Source organism: Dendrobates tinctorius, unplaced genomic scaffold (assembly GCF_039654945.1).
Source record: "Dendrobates tinctorius isolate UK_male_01 unplaced genomic scaffold, ASM3965494v1 ptg000006l, whole genome shotgun sequence".
Classification (NCBI taxonomy): Eukaryota; Metazoa; Chordata; class Amphibia; order Anura; family Dendrobatidae; genus Dendrobates; species Dendrobates tinctorius.
The window spans coordinates 13,284,174-13,302,844 of NW_027361674.1; the positions used below are offsets into that span (position 1 = coordinate 13,284,174).

Genomic DNA, 18,671 nt, shown 5'->3' on the forward strand with positions numbered 1-18,671 from the left:
ATTCCAAATTCCAACATGATTAGGCATCAGTCTCTAATGGCTAACCGACCAATACAGATTTTTTGTCCTCCCGGTTGATATCGTCTTCGTCAAGATAAGCCACCGCTCTTGGACTGGTCATTAATGGAAAGTAAGGAAACCATTAGTATACCATTATTACCTTTGACAGCTGTGAGTTGATCCAATTAGAAAAAGTTCTTTTCTGGGTTCCCTCTTGCTCAGCTGTAAAACAAAAAGCAAAAAAATCTTTAAAATACATCTGCAATTGTAGACTAGCTAAACAGAAGCCACCAATTTACTTGAATGAGGCTGAACTGCAACACCAGAAAGAATGTATGGACAAAAAAAAATCAAATAGACAGTCCCAATAAGAGTGCTCAGCTGTTTCCATAACTTTCATAGAAATGAATAGAAAGTGCTTCATGCTGCTGTAACCTCCACACTTGGGACTGGGATTGGTGGACCTTCATTCGCAATAAAGACATCGATCTCAAAAGGTGGGACAAGCGTCTCTCCTGAGCACATACAATACATGTCCTTCATGGGAATTCTTATTTAAGATTTCTAATTACCAGACGTAAAACCCAACAGCTAAATGGCTTTTCCCTTTCAGAAAACATATAGGGACCTATATTGATGCATATCAGGAAAAGTTATCTAAAAGATGACAACCCCTTTAGTGGTGGTCTCATGTTCTCTGTTCAAGAACACAACGCTCCTCTACCTGACAACTTCCGCATGGTTTCTGACGATCGCCAATTTGGACCAGAAGCCTGGTTGCACTGCTGAAGCAAATTGTCCACTCACCCAGACTTGGTCTCTATTGCTCATTGCCTACGCTAAACTACAGTATTAAAAGTCCCTCCATTCTTGAAAAAGGAAAGAATTTTTAATAACATATAGAAATTTTTTACAAGCACGAGACAACCCCTTGATGATTATAATATATAGACGTTTTGGCAGACAAACTCTTGGAATCATCTTGGCTTCATATCAACATCATCAGGATGGATCTCATCACTACTTTAAGGTTAGCGATAAATTTCTTGAAACAACAAAACAAATCCTAATAATCCATTTAGAACCAGGGTTAGGATATGAAACTGCATTTGCTCTTTGTAAAATTGTCAGAACAGCTACCACTTCTCACATCTTAAAGGTGCACAAAGACCCATTGTTACCGAGGAATCTTTGATTTTGAGACAATCCATGATAATCCGAGGAGATCCCTCACAGCAGTCATAATTATTCCAATGATTGTTCTAGTTATGAGGTGGAGACCTATAAACTGTGGGACGTCTGTCCTGAGTCACAGGGAGCAGCCAGCTTTAGACTATTGAGACCACAGAGCTTGCTTTTCCATCACGATCTGTTAGGGACGGTGGAACGCACTAAATATAAAATAATGTGTGGCGCCCCTGAGGCTCAGTCGCCACAGAGGTACTGCACCTTCTCTTAAGGTGTAATGCCCCACCAACTAGGTAGGTTGGGAACTCCTTTCCACACTCCAACACCTGCATCCCACACACAGGATAGTTCAGTAGGTCCGCCTAGCAGCTTCAGGCTGGGGGTAGCAGAGCACCCTTCGTGGAACCCTGCTTCGTAACACGAGATGTGCTGGGAGGTGGGTGGAGTTAGTATAAAAGAGAGGTAAAGTTGAGGATAGTAGGTCAGTCTGACGGGAGGTCAGGCGAGAGGAGTTCAGTTCTGAAGTTAGTTTTGAGTTCAGTTTGAGTTCAGTTTAGAAAGAGTGCTGCAGCTGAATCAGTGATCTGAGCAGGCTGGCATGGGAAAGAGAAGGAGAAAGATGTAGACCTGCAACCTAAGCTTCCATAAGAGGGAGAAGGAACAGCGCGGAACGAAGGAGTAGGAGAACAGAGAGAAGTTGTGGGTTGGAAGAGGAACCCTGCCTATAGGTTCTCAGCGCAAGGCCGGGGCCCAGTCCCTGAGGTTGTATGGGCACTTATGTTTCTGCAGCAGACACCGGTGGAGTAGTTGGCTGTAAATGCACTACTCCCATCCAAGACTTGGGACACAACAGCAACTGATTTGTGAGCCAGGACTCTGAGAGGAGTCCCCGATAGAATCATAGAATAGTAGAGTTGGAAGGGACCTCCTGGGCCATCTGGTCCAACCCCCTGCTCAAAGCAGGATTTGCTAAATCATCCCAGTCAGATGTCTGTCCAGCCTCTGTTTGAAGACTTCCATTGAAGGAGAACTCACCACTTCTCGTGGCAGCCTGTTCCACTCATTGATCACTCTAACTGTCAAAAAGTTTTTTCTAATATCTAATCTGTGTCTCCTCCCATTCAGTTTCATCCCATTGCTTCTAGTCTTTCCTTGTGCAAATGAGAATAAAGTTGATCCTTCTACAATGTGACAGCCCTTTAGATATTTGTAGACAGTTATTAAGTCTCCGCTCAGTCTTCTCTTTTGCAAACTAAACATTCCCAAATCCTGCAACCTTTCCTCATAAGACAGGGTTTGCAGACCGGTCACCATTCTGGTCGCTCTTTTCTGAACTTGCTCCAGTTTGTTGATGTCTTTTTTAAAATGTGGTGCCCAAAACTGGACACAATATTCCAGATGAGGTCTGACCAAAGAGGAGTAGAGGGAAATAATGACTTCACGTGATCTAGACTGTATGCTTCTGTTAATACATCCTAGAATTGCATTTGCCTTTTTTGCTGCTGCATCACACTGTTGACTCATATTCAGTCTGTGATCTATTAGTATACCCAAGTCTTTTTCACATGTGCTGTCACTTAGCCCTATTCCTCCCATTCTGTATATGCTTTTTTCATTTTTATTGCCCAGATGTAGTACTTTGCATTTCTCCCTGTTAAAAACCATTCTGTTAGTTGCTGCCCACTTCTCCAGTTTATTTATATCTTTTTGAATCCTCTCTAATAGATAGAGGCTACAGCTGTCTGTCATACAAGTAAGGTTCTAGGAACATCTGACAGGAGGAATTCCAGAGAACTACGGTACTGGAGCTCTTCACATTAAAAGGCGCAACAGAGGAGTCGTTCAGGAAAGGCACATGTTGGCGGAGTGTTGGAGAGGAGAACCCTGACTTGCCCGGGAGGTTGAATGAGTCTCTACCCCGGAGGACACGGCACGGAGGCGGGCACCAGTGGGTACCACGAACTGTGAGTAAAGCTTTGAAACTACAAGCCCTGGTGTCCTCCATTCATTCGTCGCTAACACCTTCAGCACCGCTACATCTGGGTACCAGCATCTATACCATTCTGCGCCTCTCCTCATCCATTGCACCCACACTGCCCTGGGACTACAGCTCCACCTGTGGGGAGCTACACCATCTTTGCTGCACCACACCATCAGTCCCAGTGGATCTGCATGCAGCGTTGGCTCAACATCTTACTTGCCAAACACCACGGGTGGCGTCACGAACTATTCAACTAAGCTATAACACTATTGACATCACCGCCATTGATATTGGGCGCCCAGGGCCACAGACCGGGTCACCGCTGCTGTGACACATCCCCCTGACACCGGCCCGGTACCGAGTACCCCGCTGCCATGGGTGTGAGGGGCGACCCAAATGTAAAGTGCGTTCTCCACCCGGGGTTCACCGTGCAGAAGGTGTTAACACTGCTGCTAGCTAATGGCGGACGTGCAATATGGCGGTATTAAGCACACGGGTTGAACATCACCCAGGTGAGCTGAGCGATCTCTGTTTACTCACAGAGATGCCTTAAGTGAAAAACACAAAAGGCTGAGCCTGTTAGTGTCACAGTTCTCAGAGACGTGCACGCACGGTATATGGTCACAGGAGCTGGGCCCTAGGCAGAGGGTCTGCGTCCGTCTAGACCTACCATGCGTGCGGCGTCGCAACTGCGGACACCAAGAGGAGCTGCAGACTGCAGCGCAGCAACAGACACTGCCGCTAGTCGACAATGCCCGGAAGCAGGCGCACTGTCGGACGCTAGCACTGTGGAGGATGCTGTAGTGGCTTGTAGCTTGCCACTGGCTGGGGGTGACTCTATAGCTAAGCCCCTATACACACTCGTAATATCAGAGGGAGGGGATCTTAATGAGTCATTCGCAGGTTCATGCATCCATCACAAATTCACACAGTAGAAACTAGAGACTAAATGTTAGGGACAGCGGAACGCACTAAATATAAATAATAGGAAGTGCGTTCGCCGCCTGGGGTCCACTGTGCAGTAGGTGTAATAACCGCTGATGAGTAATGGCAGACTCGCTATATGGCAGTATACTGTGCTCGGGTTAAATGTCACCCGAGGTGCGCAGAGCGGACTCTGTTAAACTCACAGAGGCACTTTAGTACAAATAAAGCATAAACGCCGAGCCTGTTAGCTTCACAGGTCTCAGCTGGCGTGCACACATGGTATATGGTCACAGGCCCAAGGCAGAGGTCGGTGTCCGTCTTGACCTACCGTGTGTGCGGCATCACTACCGCGGACGCAATTAAGTGCTGCTAACTGCTGCGCGGCGGTAACTACTGCCGCTGTACGACAGTGCTGTGAGGCATCACACTATCGGACGCTAGTGTAGCGGTGCGGTATGCACTGTGGCGTATGGCTTGCCACTGACTGGAGCTGACTATAACTCTAATTCCCTATCCACATGCGTAATATCAGAGGGAAGGGGTTTCATAATGAGTCAGTCACCAGAATCATACATCCATCACCATTCACACATAGCAAGTATAGTCTATACTAGCGCATGGGCGAGTGGCCATTCGGGCCTTTTATAGCCATGCGCTTCCGGGACCTTCCAGACCTCTGAGATGGACCAATCAGATCAGGACCAGAACCTGAGCAGGTGACCCCCGATCTCCACTTGGAGATCGTCTCGTGGGCATGCCCAGTAGCACGGCGAGAGGACTTAGCCTCTGGAGTGGTTTCCTGCAAAGCAGGTTGTGCTACCATTGCTGGTCCAGAGGTGGCAGCAACATCCAGTCCCAGAGAGCTGGTCTGAGCAGGGCGCCTGGATCGCCGAGATTGCTGTGCAGGTCCCTGAGCGGTCGGAAAGGAATGGGAGATCGCTGGATGTATGGCTCTGGATTCCCGCTGTGCAGCTGCAGGAATCTGACGCCTAACATTACCCCCCCTCTGAGCCTGGCTGCGATCAGGAGCGGAGCGTGGATGTTCTCCACTGGCTCCCAGGTCCGGGCCTCTGGACCATGACCCTTCCAGTCCACCAAATAAAACTTTTTGCCACGCACAATCCTATGTCCCACAATGGCGTCAACCTCAAACTCGTCCGAAGACAAGTCTGGTGACCCGGCAGATGACTCAGAGAACCGGGCCATGTGAACAGGTTTGAGAAGGGACACATGGGAAATGTCAGAAATGGCTAAATGTGGAGGAAGAGCCAGGCGGTAGACCACCGAGCTGATTCGCTCGAGAACCTTAAAAGGTCCGATGTATCGCGGCGCGAACTTGGTGGACTCGGCCCGCAGCTTGATGTTTCGAGCAGAGAGCCACACCAAGTCGCCGGGGGAAAAGGTTGGAGCGGGTCACCGATGTGTGTCGGTGGATGCCCTCATTCTTTCTTTAGAGGCACGAATAGCATCCTGAGTGCGATCCCAAATGTCGCAATCCTCCACTGCCCAGTCTGCCACCCTGGAGTCAGCGGAGGACGCTGGCATCGGGACAGGGACGCGCGGATTTTGGCCGTAATTTAGAAGGAACGGCGTCTGACCAGTGGAATCAGCCACTGCATTATTCAGGACAAATTCAGCCCATGGTAGCAAGGATGCCCAGTCATCCTGCCTGGCAGAGACAAAATGCCGCAGGTACGTAACCAAGGTTTGGTTGGCTCTCTCAACCAAGCCATTCATCTCGGGATGGTAAGCAGAGGACAGGTTTAGCTCAATGCTGAGTAGGCTGCAGAGCTCCCTCCAAAACCGGGACGCGAACTGGGGACCACGATCACTAACGATTTTGTCCGGCATGCCATGCAGAGGGAATACATTTTTTATGAACAGTGTGGCAAGACCACGAGTGGAAGGCAACCGTGCGAGTGGCAACAGATGCACCACTTTAGAAAAATGGTTGGTGACCACCCAGATGACCGTACTGCCACCAGACTTGGGCAGGTCAACCACAAAATCCATGCCAACCATCTCCCAAGGTCTATCCGCCACCGGCAGAGGGTACAATAGCCTAGCCGGCCTCTGTCTAGAGGACCTGTTCCGTGCACACGAGACGCATGCTTGTATGTATTCCTTAGTGTCTCGAGCCATGTGCGGCCACCAATACGACCTTGCCAAGAGTTCTGTGGTCCGCTTATTGCCAAAGTGACCACCCACCCTGGACGCGTGTGCCCAGGCGAGAACCTCCGGCCATAGCTGAGGAGGCACAAAGGTCTTGCCCGGTGGCACTGACTCGAGAGCAACTGGAGCCACGGTCGTAAAGCTCTCTGAAGGGAGAATTAGCCGTGGCTCAGCCTCCCCTTCCTCCGCTGAGACCACCGAGTGTGAGAGAGCATCCGCACGGACATTCTTCTCTCCAGAGAGAGTGCAAGGTGAAGCGGAAGAAGAAGAGCGACCACCTAGCTTGACGAGAGTTCAAGCGCTGGACCGTTTGTAAATAAAGTAGACCAGATTTTTATGGTCCGTATACACCTGGAAGGGAATCCGGGCTCCCTCCAGGAGATGTCTCCACTCGGAAAAGGCCAACTTCATTGCTAGCAGCTCCCTGTCCCCGATGGAGTAATTCTTCTCCGCCGGTGAGAAGGTCTTAGAGAAGAAGAAGCAGGGATGCTTACGACCTTGAGCATCCTTCTGGAAAAGGACTGCTCCTGCACCGAAGGAAGAGGCATCCACCTCCAGGATAAACGGTTTATCCACATCGGGATGGTGTAAGATGGGAGCGCCAGCAAAATGGGATTTTAGAGATGAGAAGGCCTTGGAGACCTGTTCAGACCAAGCGTTAGGATTAGCTCCTTTCTTTGTGAGAGCAACCAAAGGAGCTACCAGTGTGGAGAAGTGAGGTATGAACTGGCGGTAATAGTTGACGAACCCCAGGAAGCGCTGCACCGCTTTGAGTGAGTGTGGTTCCTGCCAGTCCATTACCGCTTGCAGTTTGGCCGGATCCATAGCCAACCCCTGGGCCGAGATGATGTAGCCCAGGAACGGCAAGGACTCCTGCTCAAACTGGCACTTCTCCAGCTTGGCGAAAAGAGAGTTCGCCCGCAGACGGTCGAAGATCCTGCAGACGTCTGTCCGGTGGGAGGTCAAATCTGGCGAGAAGATGAGGATGTCATCCAGATAGACCACCACTGAGGTGGAGAGCGGAAGACGTTGTTGATGAAATCCTGAAAGACAGCAGGCGCATTACAAAGGCCGAAGGGCATGACCAGATATTCGTAGTGGCCATCCCTGGTATTAAAGGCTGTCTTCCACATGTCTCCTTCGCGATTGCGGATCAGGTTGTACGCCCCTCGTAGATCTAATTTCATAAGGTTCCGGGCCCCTCGCAACCTGTCAAATAGCTCAGAGATCAACGGGAGAGGGTATTTGTTTTTAACTGTTATGGCGTTGAGACCTCTGCAGTCAATGCAGGAAAGTAACTCTCCGCTCTTCTTCTGCACGAAGAAGAATCTTGCACCAGCCGGCGACACCGACTTTCTGATAAAACCTTTAGCCAGGTTCTAGCGGATATATTGAGACATAGCCTCTGTCTCAGGGAGTGACAGCGGATACACACAGCCTCTAGGAGGTTCCGTGCCTGGCAGAAGATCTATCGGGCAATCGTAAGGACGGTGCGGCGGGAGCGTCTCCGCAGATTTTTTAGAGAAGACGTCCGCGTACTGGTGGTAAGGTTTAGGAAGCGCGGAGAGATCCGCGGGCACTTCAGTGGAAGCTACCTGAACACTGCGCCTCAGGCACCTTCCCTCTCAGTTCTTGCTCCAACCCAGTATATTCCCCGAAGCCCAATCAATATGAGGGGAGTGACAATGGAGCCAGGGAACTCCGAGAAGCACCTGGTCGATGCCATCTGGCAAAATGAACAAGGACAGAATCTCACGATGAGAGGGTGAGATTGAGAGCCCGAGTGGGGCCATCTGGTGGGTCACCCGAGATGGTAAAGGTGCACCATTAACCACCCTGATGGTCAGAGGCTGGGGCAGTAACACCAGTGGAATAGCGTGTTTATGGACGAAGGTCGAGGACATAAAATTCCCATCAGCCCCGGAATCCACGGTAACCTCTATCTCCCAGGTGAAGGCCCCGCTATCTGATGTCCCTCGGAATACCGGTTTGGGAGAAAAGGGTTTCATATTTGCCTGACCACCACCTATGACCACTGGACGTGATCGTTTTTCTGACCGCAGAGGACACGTGCTAGCCGAGTGACCAAACTGCCGGCACTGGTAACAACGTGCGGAGCTTCGCACCGGACGTGGCTTGGGGCCGGCGCGAGACACCTCCATAGGTTCGGAGGGTGTAAGCTCCTGAGCGGGAGATCTTAGCGGCTCGGTGAAGGTGGGAGCCAAGTTAACCCTTCGTCTGGATTGCGCACATTCCAGCCCATGCTCCGTAAACCGGAGATTAATGTGGATGGAGATGGCAATCACTTCCTCCAGACTTGTGGGGACCTCTCTGGTTGCTAGAGCATCTTTGACATGCTCTGCTAACCCTCTCCAAAACACAGGGATGAGTGCTGTATCGGGCCACTCTAGTTCGGAAGCCAATGTCCGGAATCGGACGGCATAATGGCTGACCGAGAGAGACCCCTGTGTTAGGGCCAATAATTGGAGAGAGGTGTAGTGCGTGATCCGTGGTCCCAAAAATACCTGCTTCAGAGCCACGAGGAACTGAGCAGCCCCCTGAACCATGGGATCATCACGCTCCCACAATGGCGTAGCCCACTCTAATGCCCTGCCAGATAAAAGAGAAACAATAAACCCCACCTTAGCCCGCTCTGTAGGGAACCGTGCAGCTAGTAACTCAAGCTGGATAGAGCACTGACTCACGAATCCCCTACAGGTGGCGCTGCCACCCGAAAACTTGTCGGGGAGCGGGAGGCGAGATATTGTCGGCATAGGCGTGAGTGTGGGCACGCGTGAGACAGCCTCTGCGACTGCCTGAGCTGCGGCTACCGTAGCATTCGCAGCTGAAGTGGAGCTCTCGATAGCCGCCAACCTGCTCTCCAGCTGCCGAATGTACCGCTGCAGCTGCTGCAGGTCCGCCATTACTAGCCAGACCCTGGAGCTAGTATAATGTTAGGGACGGCGGAACGCACTAAATATAAATAATAGGAAGTGCGTTCGCCGCCCGGGGTCCACCATGCAGTAGGTGTAACAACTGCTGCTGAGTAATGGCAGACTCGCTATATGGCGGTATACTGCGCTTGGGTTAAACGTCACCCGAGGTGCGCAGAGCGGACTCTGTTAAACTCACAGAGGCACTTTAGTACAAATAAAGCATAAACGCCGAGCCTGTTAGCTTCACAGGTCTCAGCTGGCGTGCACACACGGTATATGGTCACAGGACACGGCCCAAGGCAGAGCTGGTCTGAGCAGGGCGCCTGGATCGCCGAGATTGCTGTGCAGGTCACTGAGCGGTCAGAAAGGAATGGAAGACCACTGGATGTATGGCTCTGGATTTCCGCTGTGCAGCTGCAGGAATCCGACGTCTAACACTATACTAGCGCATGGCCGAGCTGCCATGCGAACCTTTTATAGCCAGGACCTTCCGGAAGCTTCCAGATCCCTGAGATGGACCAATCAGATCTGGAGAAGGACCTGGACATGTGGCTCCCGATCTCCAATGGGAGATCGTCTCGTGAGCATGCTCAGTGGAGTGACAGAAGGACTTAGCCTCTGGAGCGATTTGCTGCTGAGTAGCCTGCATTGCCATTGCTGACCCAAAGGTGGCAGCAATAGCCAGCCCCACAGAGCAGGTCTGGGCAGAGCATCTGGGAAGTCGGGATTGCTGAGCAATCTCCTCTGCGGTCAAAAGACAATGGAAGACCGCAGAATGTGAGGCTCTGGATTCCTGTTGAACCGCTGCAGGAACCCGACGCCTAACATGATCTAACACATTTGGCTACTTTAGCATTGCCATGTTTTCCCATAATATCCTCAAAATAGTCACATACGGTAGCCCCAAATTAGACCCAACCACAGTGCCTCAATAATAGAGCCACACAGTGTTATCATAATAGTCAACACTCATAACACAGCTGACTACAGTGCCCCCAGAACAGTCATCCAAAGTAGCTTCATAACATTGCCATAGTTCACTCATCACACGGTCAATCACAATGCCTTCATAACAGAGCTACCTACAGTGCCCATATAACAAGGCCAAATTCATTGTCTTGGTAAGAGAGCCAACTACAATGTGGCTCTATTATATTAACCTTCTGTTCTCTTCCAGTAGACATTTTCCCCCAGAGGAGAAGAAGAACCCAAAGAAGAATATATCAACTCTAACACTCTAACATAATCTGTTGGGTTCCATCATCAGTGATCTCATAGAGAGACTAAATTTTCCCATACACTTTAGACAGCTGTCCATTGTTCGTCCGACAGTTGTCTCATCTGACTATCCTATACACAGGAGAGCTAACTCTGCCGAACGCTCCCGTGTTCTCTATGAGAGAGCCAATAAACGGCAGCTTATCTACAAGAGAACCAAACGAATCAGCAGTCCAAAGTCAGTCTTTCTCGACAATCATTTCACCGGGGGCCCCCATAGATATTAGACTGTCGATATCGTCAGGTTCGGGCAACCTTAATCTAACATGTATGAGGCTTTTAGGGTGCATTTACACTGATCAATTGCGGTTGTTAAACAACCGCCTATTGGCTACATAAGAAGGCGAGTGACAGTTATCAATAACCTGCTTAGACAGGCAGACTACACTTGCATGCACACAATTGATAACATAATAATCTATGTGCATTGATCTATTGTATTATCGGTAGAAAATCACCTGTTTATACTGAATAGTACCATTAGCAATTTTGTTTAGGCAAGAAAAACACTAGCTCGTCAGATGATTGGCAGCATGTTTAGGCAGGCCAGTTATCGGGAAAAGAGCGTTCCTGGGTGCACCCATTCCCAATAATCAGCCAGTGTAATTGCAATGTAAATTGTGGGAACGAAAAAATCACTATGAGACACAAGCCGATTTGTGACACTAATTCTAAGCAACAATAGCAAATTGTAGAGAAGAATCCTGTTGGACATTTTGGCAACTGTTCCTCTGTTTTGCTAGAACCTGAGAAATTCTCGGTAATTAGCTGCTAATTGCTTCTTCCTCTTACAATCTGAAGAATGGGATAAACAAAATCTCCTTGAACTTCCTATCAGCCCAACGTAACAGCCAAAAGTGCAAGAAATTGTTAAAATCGCTTAAGAAGGTCAACACGATTCCCTGTCCCATAACCGTGATTAAGGTAATGGCAAAATAATACAAGAAAAGGCACTTACAACAGGAATACAGATGTACAGAACATTTCTGTAGACATCCATGGGGCAATGTTACAATCCTATACAACTAGGAGGTAGTATGACGCCATGAGGTCCAGTATATGTTGTGGCTTACGACATCATGTTTGACGCTAATTTCACACTTACTCTTGTTTCATTTGTTTGTTTACTTTACAAGGTCATATAATTTGTATATTGTGCCATTTGCTTGCAATGGATCGCCGATTACCTGGCTAACTTTGATTTATTAGTTCGTGCATCATGTTTGTTTTTCGTCATTCTGAAGTTGCAGCATGAAAATACTTTGAGATGCACATCATCATTATATGGATCTACCCTATAAACATTTACCCATATCATTCCATAAATATATGAAGAGACCCCCAATTTATGGTGAGAAGGTTCCCTAACCCTTTCTGACAGAAGAAGTGACCACCGCTTCCTGGTGGAGGCAATGGTGAGATGACCCTTATTGGCCTTTTATGTCCAAGCTAACCCCTGTAGATAGATGGAAGGAGTCAAAACTTGTGTTCTCCTGAGATACTCTACTACAGAAGTGCAAAAACATATTCAAGTCATAAAAAGGGTATGGAGAAACCATTCTTTAAGCTTATGAATCATTCCCGAATCTACATCTTATCTTTAGGCAGCTTGAACACAAATATTCCATCTTGCATATTCACCATTGATGTGCTAGATGTTATCTCTACGTGCATGATCTAGCGCAGCAGCTGCTGGTAAGCTGTGACTCAGGAACATGGGCCCTATTCTTGTACGTATGAATCATGATCATTATAATACATGTGATAAAAATAGATTTGCGCTGATAAAACCCACTGATGGAAAAAATAGAGAGGTAAATAAAAGGAAGGGGGGATTTACTAGTAATACTCAACAAGGTGCATGAAGTGAATATACAGACACAATAATGATAAAGTCAAGTGGTCAATTATTACTGTCAAGTATTGCAATTATCCCAATGTAAAAAATGGAAACTGCAGAGAAATACCTGTGAAAGAATATGATAGTTAAATCAGTTAACTATCAAATATTGCAACTAGCCCAGTAATTGAAATAAAGTATAAAGATATAAGGTTATTGACCATGAAGCATATGGTTAAATTTCACCATAGGAGGGTAAGAGATAAGTCCTGGCACAAAAAGTTGTCCAAATTGTCCTGATTCCGGTGTCTAAAAGAGAAATTGAGCCAAGATGCGGCTTGTAGATAAATGTCCAACTTGAGTAAGGAGAGATGCCCCTGCCGGTGGCAACTGCTCTTGGTGAAGTCTTCGGTAGCAGGCAGGCATCCAGTCACACAGTGAGGTGCTGTGTGCTGTACGAAATTAGCTGTCACAGGGTCCATGTGGCTGTATGGATCAAAAACTGTCCGCAGTGCTGCTAGATACGATACCTCCAGCGGTCAGCGGGGGATCTGGTCACTCTGGTCGGTAGCTGCGTCCTGGCAGTGAGCGGTAGGAGCAGGACCTGTGTGACGCAGCCACCGCGTGACCAAAGCTGGGTAAGGATAGTTTCCTTTCACAGGGATGGTCCTTATAGCAGTAAGAGTCCTTATATATGTCCCATATTGGTCAGCTGATATTAATAAAAGCCAAAAAGTTATATTTCACTGTTTAGTCCCCTAGGGATTAGAATGTCCAAACTTAAAACCCATTTGCTTTCCGCACGGGACATCAATGTAATATAGTTACCCTTCCTCCAGTGTTGAGAAACAATTTCAAGACCCATAACTTCCATGGTCTGTGACACACCTCCATGGTATGCCACAAAGTGTTTTGAAAGGGGATGACCCAGGAATTTCTACTTAATGTTTCCAATATGCTCACTAATTCTAACCTTCAATGGTCGTTTGGTACAACCCACATACCGTAAATCTTGTCACACGGGCATTTTATTGTATATATTACACCTTCAAAAGAGCATGTAATGAAATTCTTAGTTTCATATTCAGTGCCATCCTTAATAATTCCCATTTTTTTCAGGGTTTGGACCTGTTGGCAAATTTTACATTTACGGCAGGGAGAAAAACCTTTCATAACATTCAAATGTCAAAGGTTTTTGAGGGTGATTGCTGTGCACAGTGGAGGCAATCAGATTCCCCAGATTACAAGCTTTTTTATAAGTAAATCAGGAAGTGTGGGAATATGTCCCCCCAAAATGTTGTCATCCTTCAATATGTCCCAATGGCTCCTGACTATTTTACTTAGAATATTAGAATTGGAATTGTAGTGGGTTATAATAGGAATAAAATTAGTAGAATCTTTATCTTTGTTATTGATTTTGTCATTAAAAAGGTCCCGATGAGGTTTAGTAGCGACATAATTTTTAGATTTAACAAGTAGTTGTTTGTCATAACTCTTTTCAAGAAATTTATAGGGTAGTGACTCGGCTTCCATATAAAAATGTTGAAGTTTTGAACAATTGTGGTACAGTCTCATGAATTGGCTTTTGGGTACATTCAGCAACCAGCTAGGTAGGTAGCAGCTGTCGATGGGGACAAAACTGTTGGTGTCTGTAGGCTTATTTAAAGCGCAGGTATGTATTGTCGAGTTTTCGTAAAAAATTTTTCGATCTAAAAAGTTGATCATTTCGTTACTAGTAGTAGCTGTGAAATTTAAAAAGAAATCATTTTTATTAATATCTTTTAAAAATTGGTTGAAAGACTGTGGACCACCACACCAAATGAATCACATCATCTATAAAACGTTGCCAGAGGACCAGGCCCGCACATAGCTCGCCCCCGTGGTAGATGGTGTCTTCTTCCCATCGTTCCACGTACAGATTTGAGTAACTTGGAGCGAACCTGGTCCCCATAGCACTGCGCCATTGCTGGGTGTAATAGTGCACCTCATACTTAAAATAATTGTGTGTTAAAATGAATAGCATACATTCACTTAGAAAGTCTATCTGTTCCTTAGGTAAGGGGGAAAGTATGTTTAAAAAGTAGGATGCAGAATCACAGTCTTTTTCATGCTCAATAACAGTATAAAGCGATGTGATATCTAAGGTGCCAAGGATATAATGGTATATTCTGCAAAAGTGTGAGTACATGAGTACTGTTTTTTTTAAATAAGCCAGTAAAAGAGGTAATAGTTTCTGAAGATGGAGGTCCAGATAACGGGACATATTGGCTGTAAGGCATTGAATTTCCAATATTATAAGATGCCTGTATTTAGCTTCCTGTAAGTGCGTGTATCGTTTAGGAGACGTAATGCTTCTTTGCGATAGTCATCATGATCCAGAATTACACTGCCACCTCCCTTATCAGCTGGACAGATTGCCAGTTCTTTAATTGCTTGTAGGGATCTTACAGCTTTCCTTCCATTAAATGATAAACTATACCTAAATTTCAAACATCTTTTGTCGCTGAGTCTCCGTATATCATCTATGACATTTTTCTGGAATGCTTCCATCGGTTCCGAATATTCGTTAAGAGGATGGAAATAAGATTTATTGCGTAAAGAAGTGTGGACATTGGGAACCTGGTGTACTGGATCCCTGGATCCACTGATGGTAGATTTCTTTTAAAAGCTAACTTCCTCATAAAGAGATTTATACCTATAGAGACTTGAAATTTATCAAATTTGCTAGCTGAAAATTACTTGATCTGTTGGCTTGGTTACCTTTAGCTTCCTTTTCTTTGGGCGAGTTTCCCCCCTCTGCAGCCCCTCCTACATTTCTTTTTGTTCCCACTTGCCCACTGGTAATCTGTCCAGCTGATAAGGGAGGTGTGATTGTAACTCTAGATCACAATGACTATTGCAAAGAAACATTACGTCTCCTAAATGATACACACTTACAGGAAACTAAATACAGATCCCACCGAGGCATTCATTGAGGAAATGAAAAATCTAATTACCAAAGGACTGAACAAGGGATTCTTAAACAAAAACGAATATGATTTTATCATCACTACTTCTCCAAAGTTGTCCATCTTTTATTATTTACCAAAGATACATAAAAGTTTGACAGATCCACCAGGGCACCCTGTTATGAACAGGTCACCGAGGAGGATGGCAGGAATAGACTAGGCCACCAGTAAACCAGAAAGGTTGGTCACTTAGCGAATTGCAGACCCCTAATCCTAACAACACAACTAACAGTAGCCGTGGAGCTTACCTACGATGCCCTAGACCAGTGGTCCCCAACCTTTTTTGCACCAGGGACCGGTTTCAAGCAAGACCATTCTTCCATGGCCCGGCAGGGCGGGGATGGAGGTGTGGCAGGGGCGGGGCTTTGGTCATAAGGGGGCGGGGCTATGGACGTGGTTGTAGTGTAGCAGTGCATACTTATAATTAAATAACATTTATAATGTGACTCAACTCACCATAGGTTTTGAATGAGTGCTCCATCACCCCATTCTTGCCTTCTCCATCACCTCATCACTCCCTTCTCCCCATCACTGCCATCTCTCCATCATTGCCTTCACCCCATCACTCCCTTCTCCCCATCACTGCCATCTCTCCATCATTACCCTCACCCCATCACTCCCTTCTCCCCATCACTGCCATCTCTCCATCATTGCCTTCACCCCATCACTCCATTCTCCCCATCACTGCCATCTCTCCATCATTGCCTTCACCCCATCACTGCCATCTCTCCATCACTCCCTTCTCCCCATCATTGCCTTCACCCCATCACTCCCTTCTCCCCATCATTGCCTTCACCCCATCACTGACGTCTCTCCATCACTCCCATCATGGCCTTCTCCCATTACCCCCTCATGGCCTTCTCCCATCACCCCAAGCATCATGGCCTTCTCCCATTACCCCCTCATGGCCTTCTCCCATTACCCCCTCATGGCCTTCTCTCCCCATCATGGTCTTCTCCTCATGTCCCATCTCCTCCAGGGCCAGGCTCCACCTACACACACACACACACGTACACACACAGACAGACATACACACACACATTATATATACACACAGACAGACAGACATACACACACACATTATATATACACACACAGACAGACATACACACACACACACACATTATATATACACACACCACCTCTCACCTGTCGCAGCATCGCTCCTCTCTGTGTCAGTCAGAGACAGGAAGCGTGGGCGGCGGGCAGGAAGCTGGACGGGTCCTTGCAGCTCCGCTCCTGCTATTCCCTCTTGCAGGCAGCGGAGCTGCTTGATCGCTCCCTGCCCGCCGCTACACGCAGTTTAAGAATTGCTGCGCGTCACCCCAGCCCCCGCTACGCCACTGACCGCCCCTGGCTCCCCTTGTGTCCGCGGACCGGCAAGGGCACTGCAGCGGCCCGGTGCTGGGCCGCGGACCAGCGGTTGGGGACCCCTGCCCTAGACGCCTTGACACAGCTGGAGAACTAACTAGGCCTAAAGCAAGAAAGGTGAAATTTAAACTGCCCCGGAGTAGAACCCCAAAGAAATAGATAGCCCCCAAACATATACCGTCGTCGGTGAGACCAGATGAGGGACAAACACAGGCAGAAAATAGAGTGAGCAAATGATGGGGCCCAAACTGTCTAGATAGGATAGGAAAGGAAAGACACTGTCTGCAATCACGCAAAAACCCTAAAAAAATCCAACACGTCTGATGTACAAAAAACACTGAGGTCTCACGACCTCTCCCCCACTATATCAGCATTCTGGTGTAAACTGGCAGCAAAGCAAAAGAGACTAATATAACAGGGGACTGAACAAACTGACACAAGCTGTAACACATGGAGCGGGGTCCAGCACAGCCCCAGCAGGGAGCACGCTGAACCCACACATCAAAGCAGAAAGAGGCAAAACCAGATCAGAAGCAAAGGATTAGCAAATGAACAACTTAGCTGAAAAATGCAGGATGAGGCAAGAGACAGCAGACCTCAAGTTGCACAGGAAGGACTAATCACCAGCAACAATTGAGGGAAGCCTGCTCACTTAAATACTCCCAATCAGTAACCCCAGATTTCCAATCATCATTATCATCATCAGGTGGCAGACCTCTGTCAATCCGGCCAGCTCCACTACCCACAGTAACCACCAGAGGGAACCCCGACTCAGCATTAAGAGAATTCACAACAGCATGTCTTACAGCCAATATGTCACGTTATGTAGACCTTCATCTTCAGAAACGATTACCTCTTTTACTGGCTTATTTAACCCCTTCCTGACATCCGACGTACTATCCCATCCATGGGACCTGGGCCCCTATGCCCATGGACGGGATAGTACGTCTACCGCGATCAGCGGCGCCCACGTGATGAGCGCCACTGATCGCGGTCAGCTGATTATCACAGCTGACACCCGGCACAATGTGTCAGGGGCGGTCACGGACCGCCCCCGACACGTTAACCCCTTGCACACCGCGATCAAACATGATCGCGGTGTACCGGGGGTTAAAGGGAAGCATCGGCAGGGAGGGGGCTCCCTCCGTGCTTCCCTGAGCCCCCCACGGCAGCGCAATGTGCAGCGCTGCTGCGGGGGGCTCCTTTCCTGCAGGCCCCCGAATCCAAGATGGCGACGGGGGCCTTCGGGGCCCTGCAGGAAGCTGGCTTCCTCAGTGCCTGCAAAGCGCAGGCATGAGGAAGCCTTCTGCACTGCCTGTGACAGATCGCTGATCTGTCACAGTGATCTTTGATGTGACAGATCAGCGATCTGTCACAGGACAGTGATGTCCCACGTGGGACTATTTAATAAAGTTAAAAAAAAAATAAAAAAAGTGTTAAAATAATTTTAAAAAAATCGCCAAATAAATTAGAAAAAAAAAAATATTCCCCCAAATAAATCCATTTTTTGGAAATAAAAAAACCCAAAACAATAAAAGTACACATATTAGGTATCGCCGCGTCCGTAACGACCCGCCCTATAAAACTGTCCCATTAGTTAACTCCTTTAGCGAACCCCTTAAAAAATAAAAAACGAAGCAAAAAATGATTTATTATCATACCGCCAAACAAAAAGTGTAATAACGCGCGATCAAAAAGACGCATATAAATATCCATGGTACCGCTGAAAACGTCATCTTGTCCCGCAAAAAACGAGCCACCAAACAGCATCATCAGCGAAAAAATAAAAAAGTTATAGCTCGCAGAATAAAGCGATGCAAAAACAATTATTTTTTATATAAAATAGTTTTCATTGCATAAAACCGACAAAACATAAAAAAAGACCTAAATGAGGTATCGCTGTAACCGTACTGACCCGAAGAATAAAACCGCTTTATCAATTTTACCGCACGCGGAACGGTGTAAACGCA

The 18,671-nt window shown here is 47.4% G+C and overlaps 1 protein-coding gene across 3 annotated transcripts in view; it reads right to left on the bottom strand.

Moving 5' to 3' along the window:
- SYNE2 (spectrin repeat containing nuclear envelope protein 2) overlaps nt 1-18,671 on the bottom strand; it is a 553,640-nt gene that overhangs the window by 459,710 nt on the left and 75,259 nt on the right. For all 3 annotated transcript variants that reach the window (XM_073570820.1, XM_073570828.1, XM_073570812.1), the window contains exon 3: nt 161-222. In XM_073570820.1, coding sequence (XP_073426921.1) covers nt 161-222 — 62 coding nt within the window. The remainder of the gene's footprint in view (nt 1-160; nt 223-18,671) is intronic.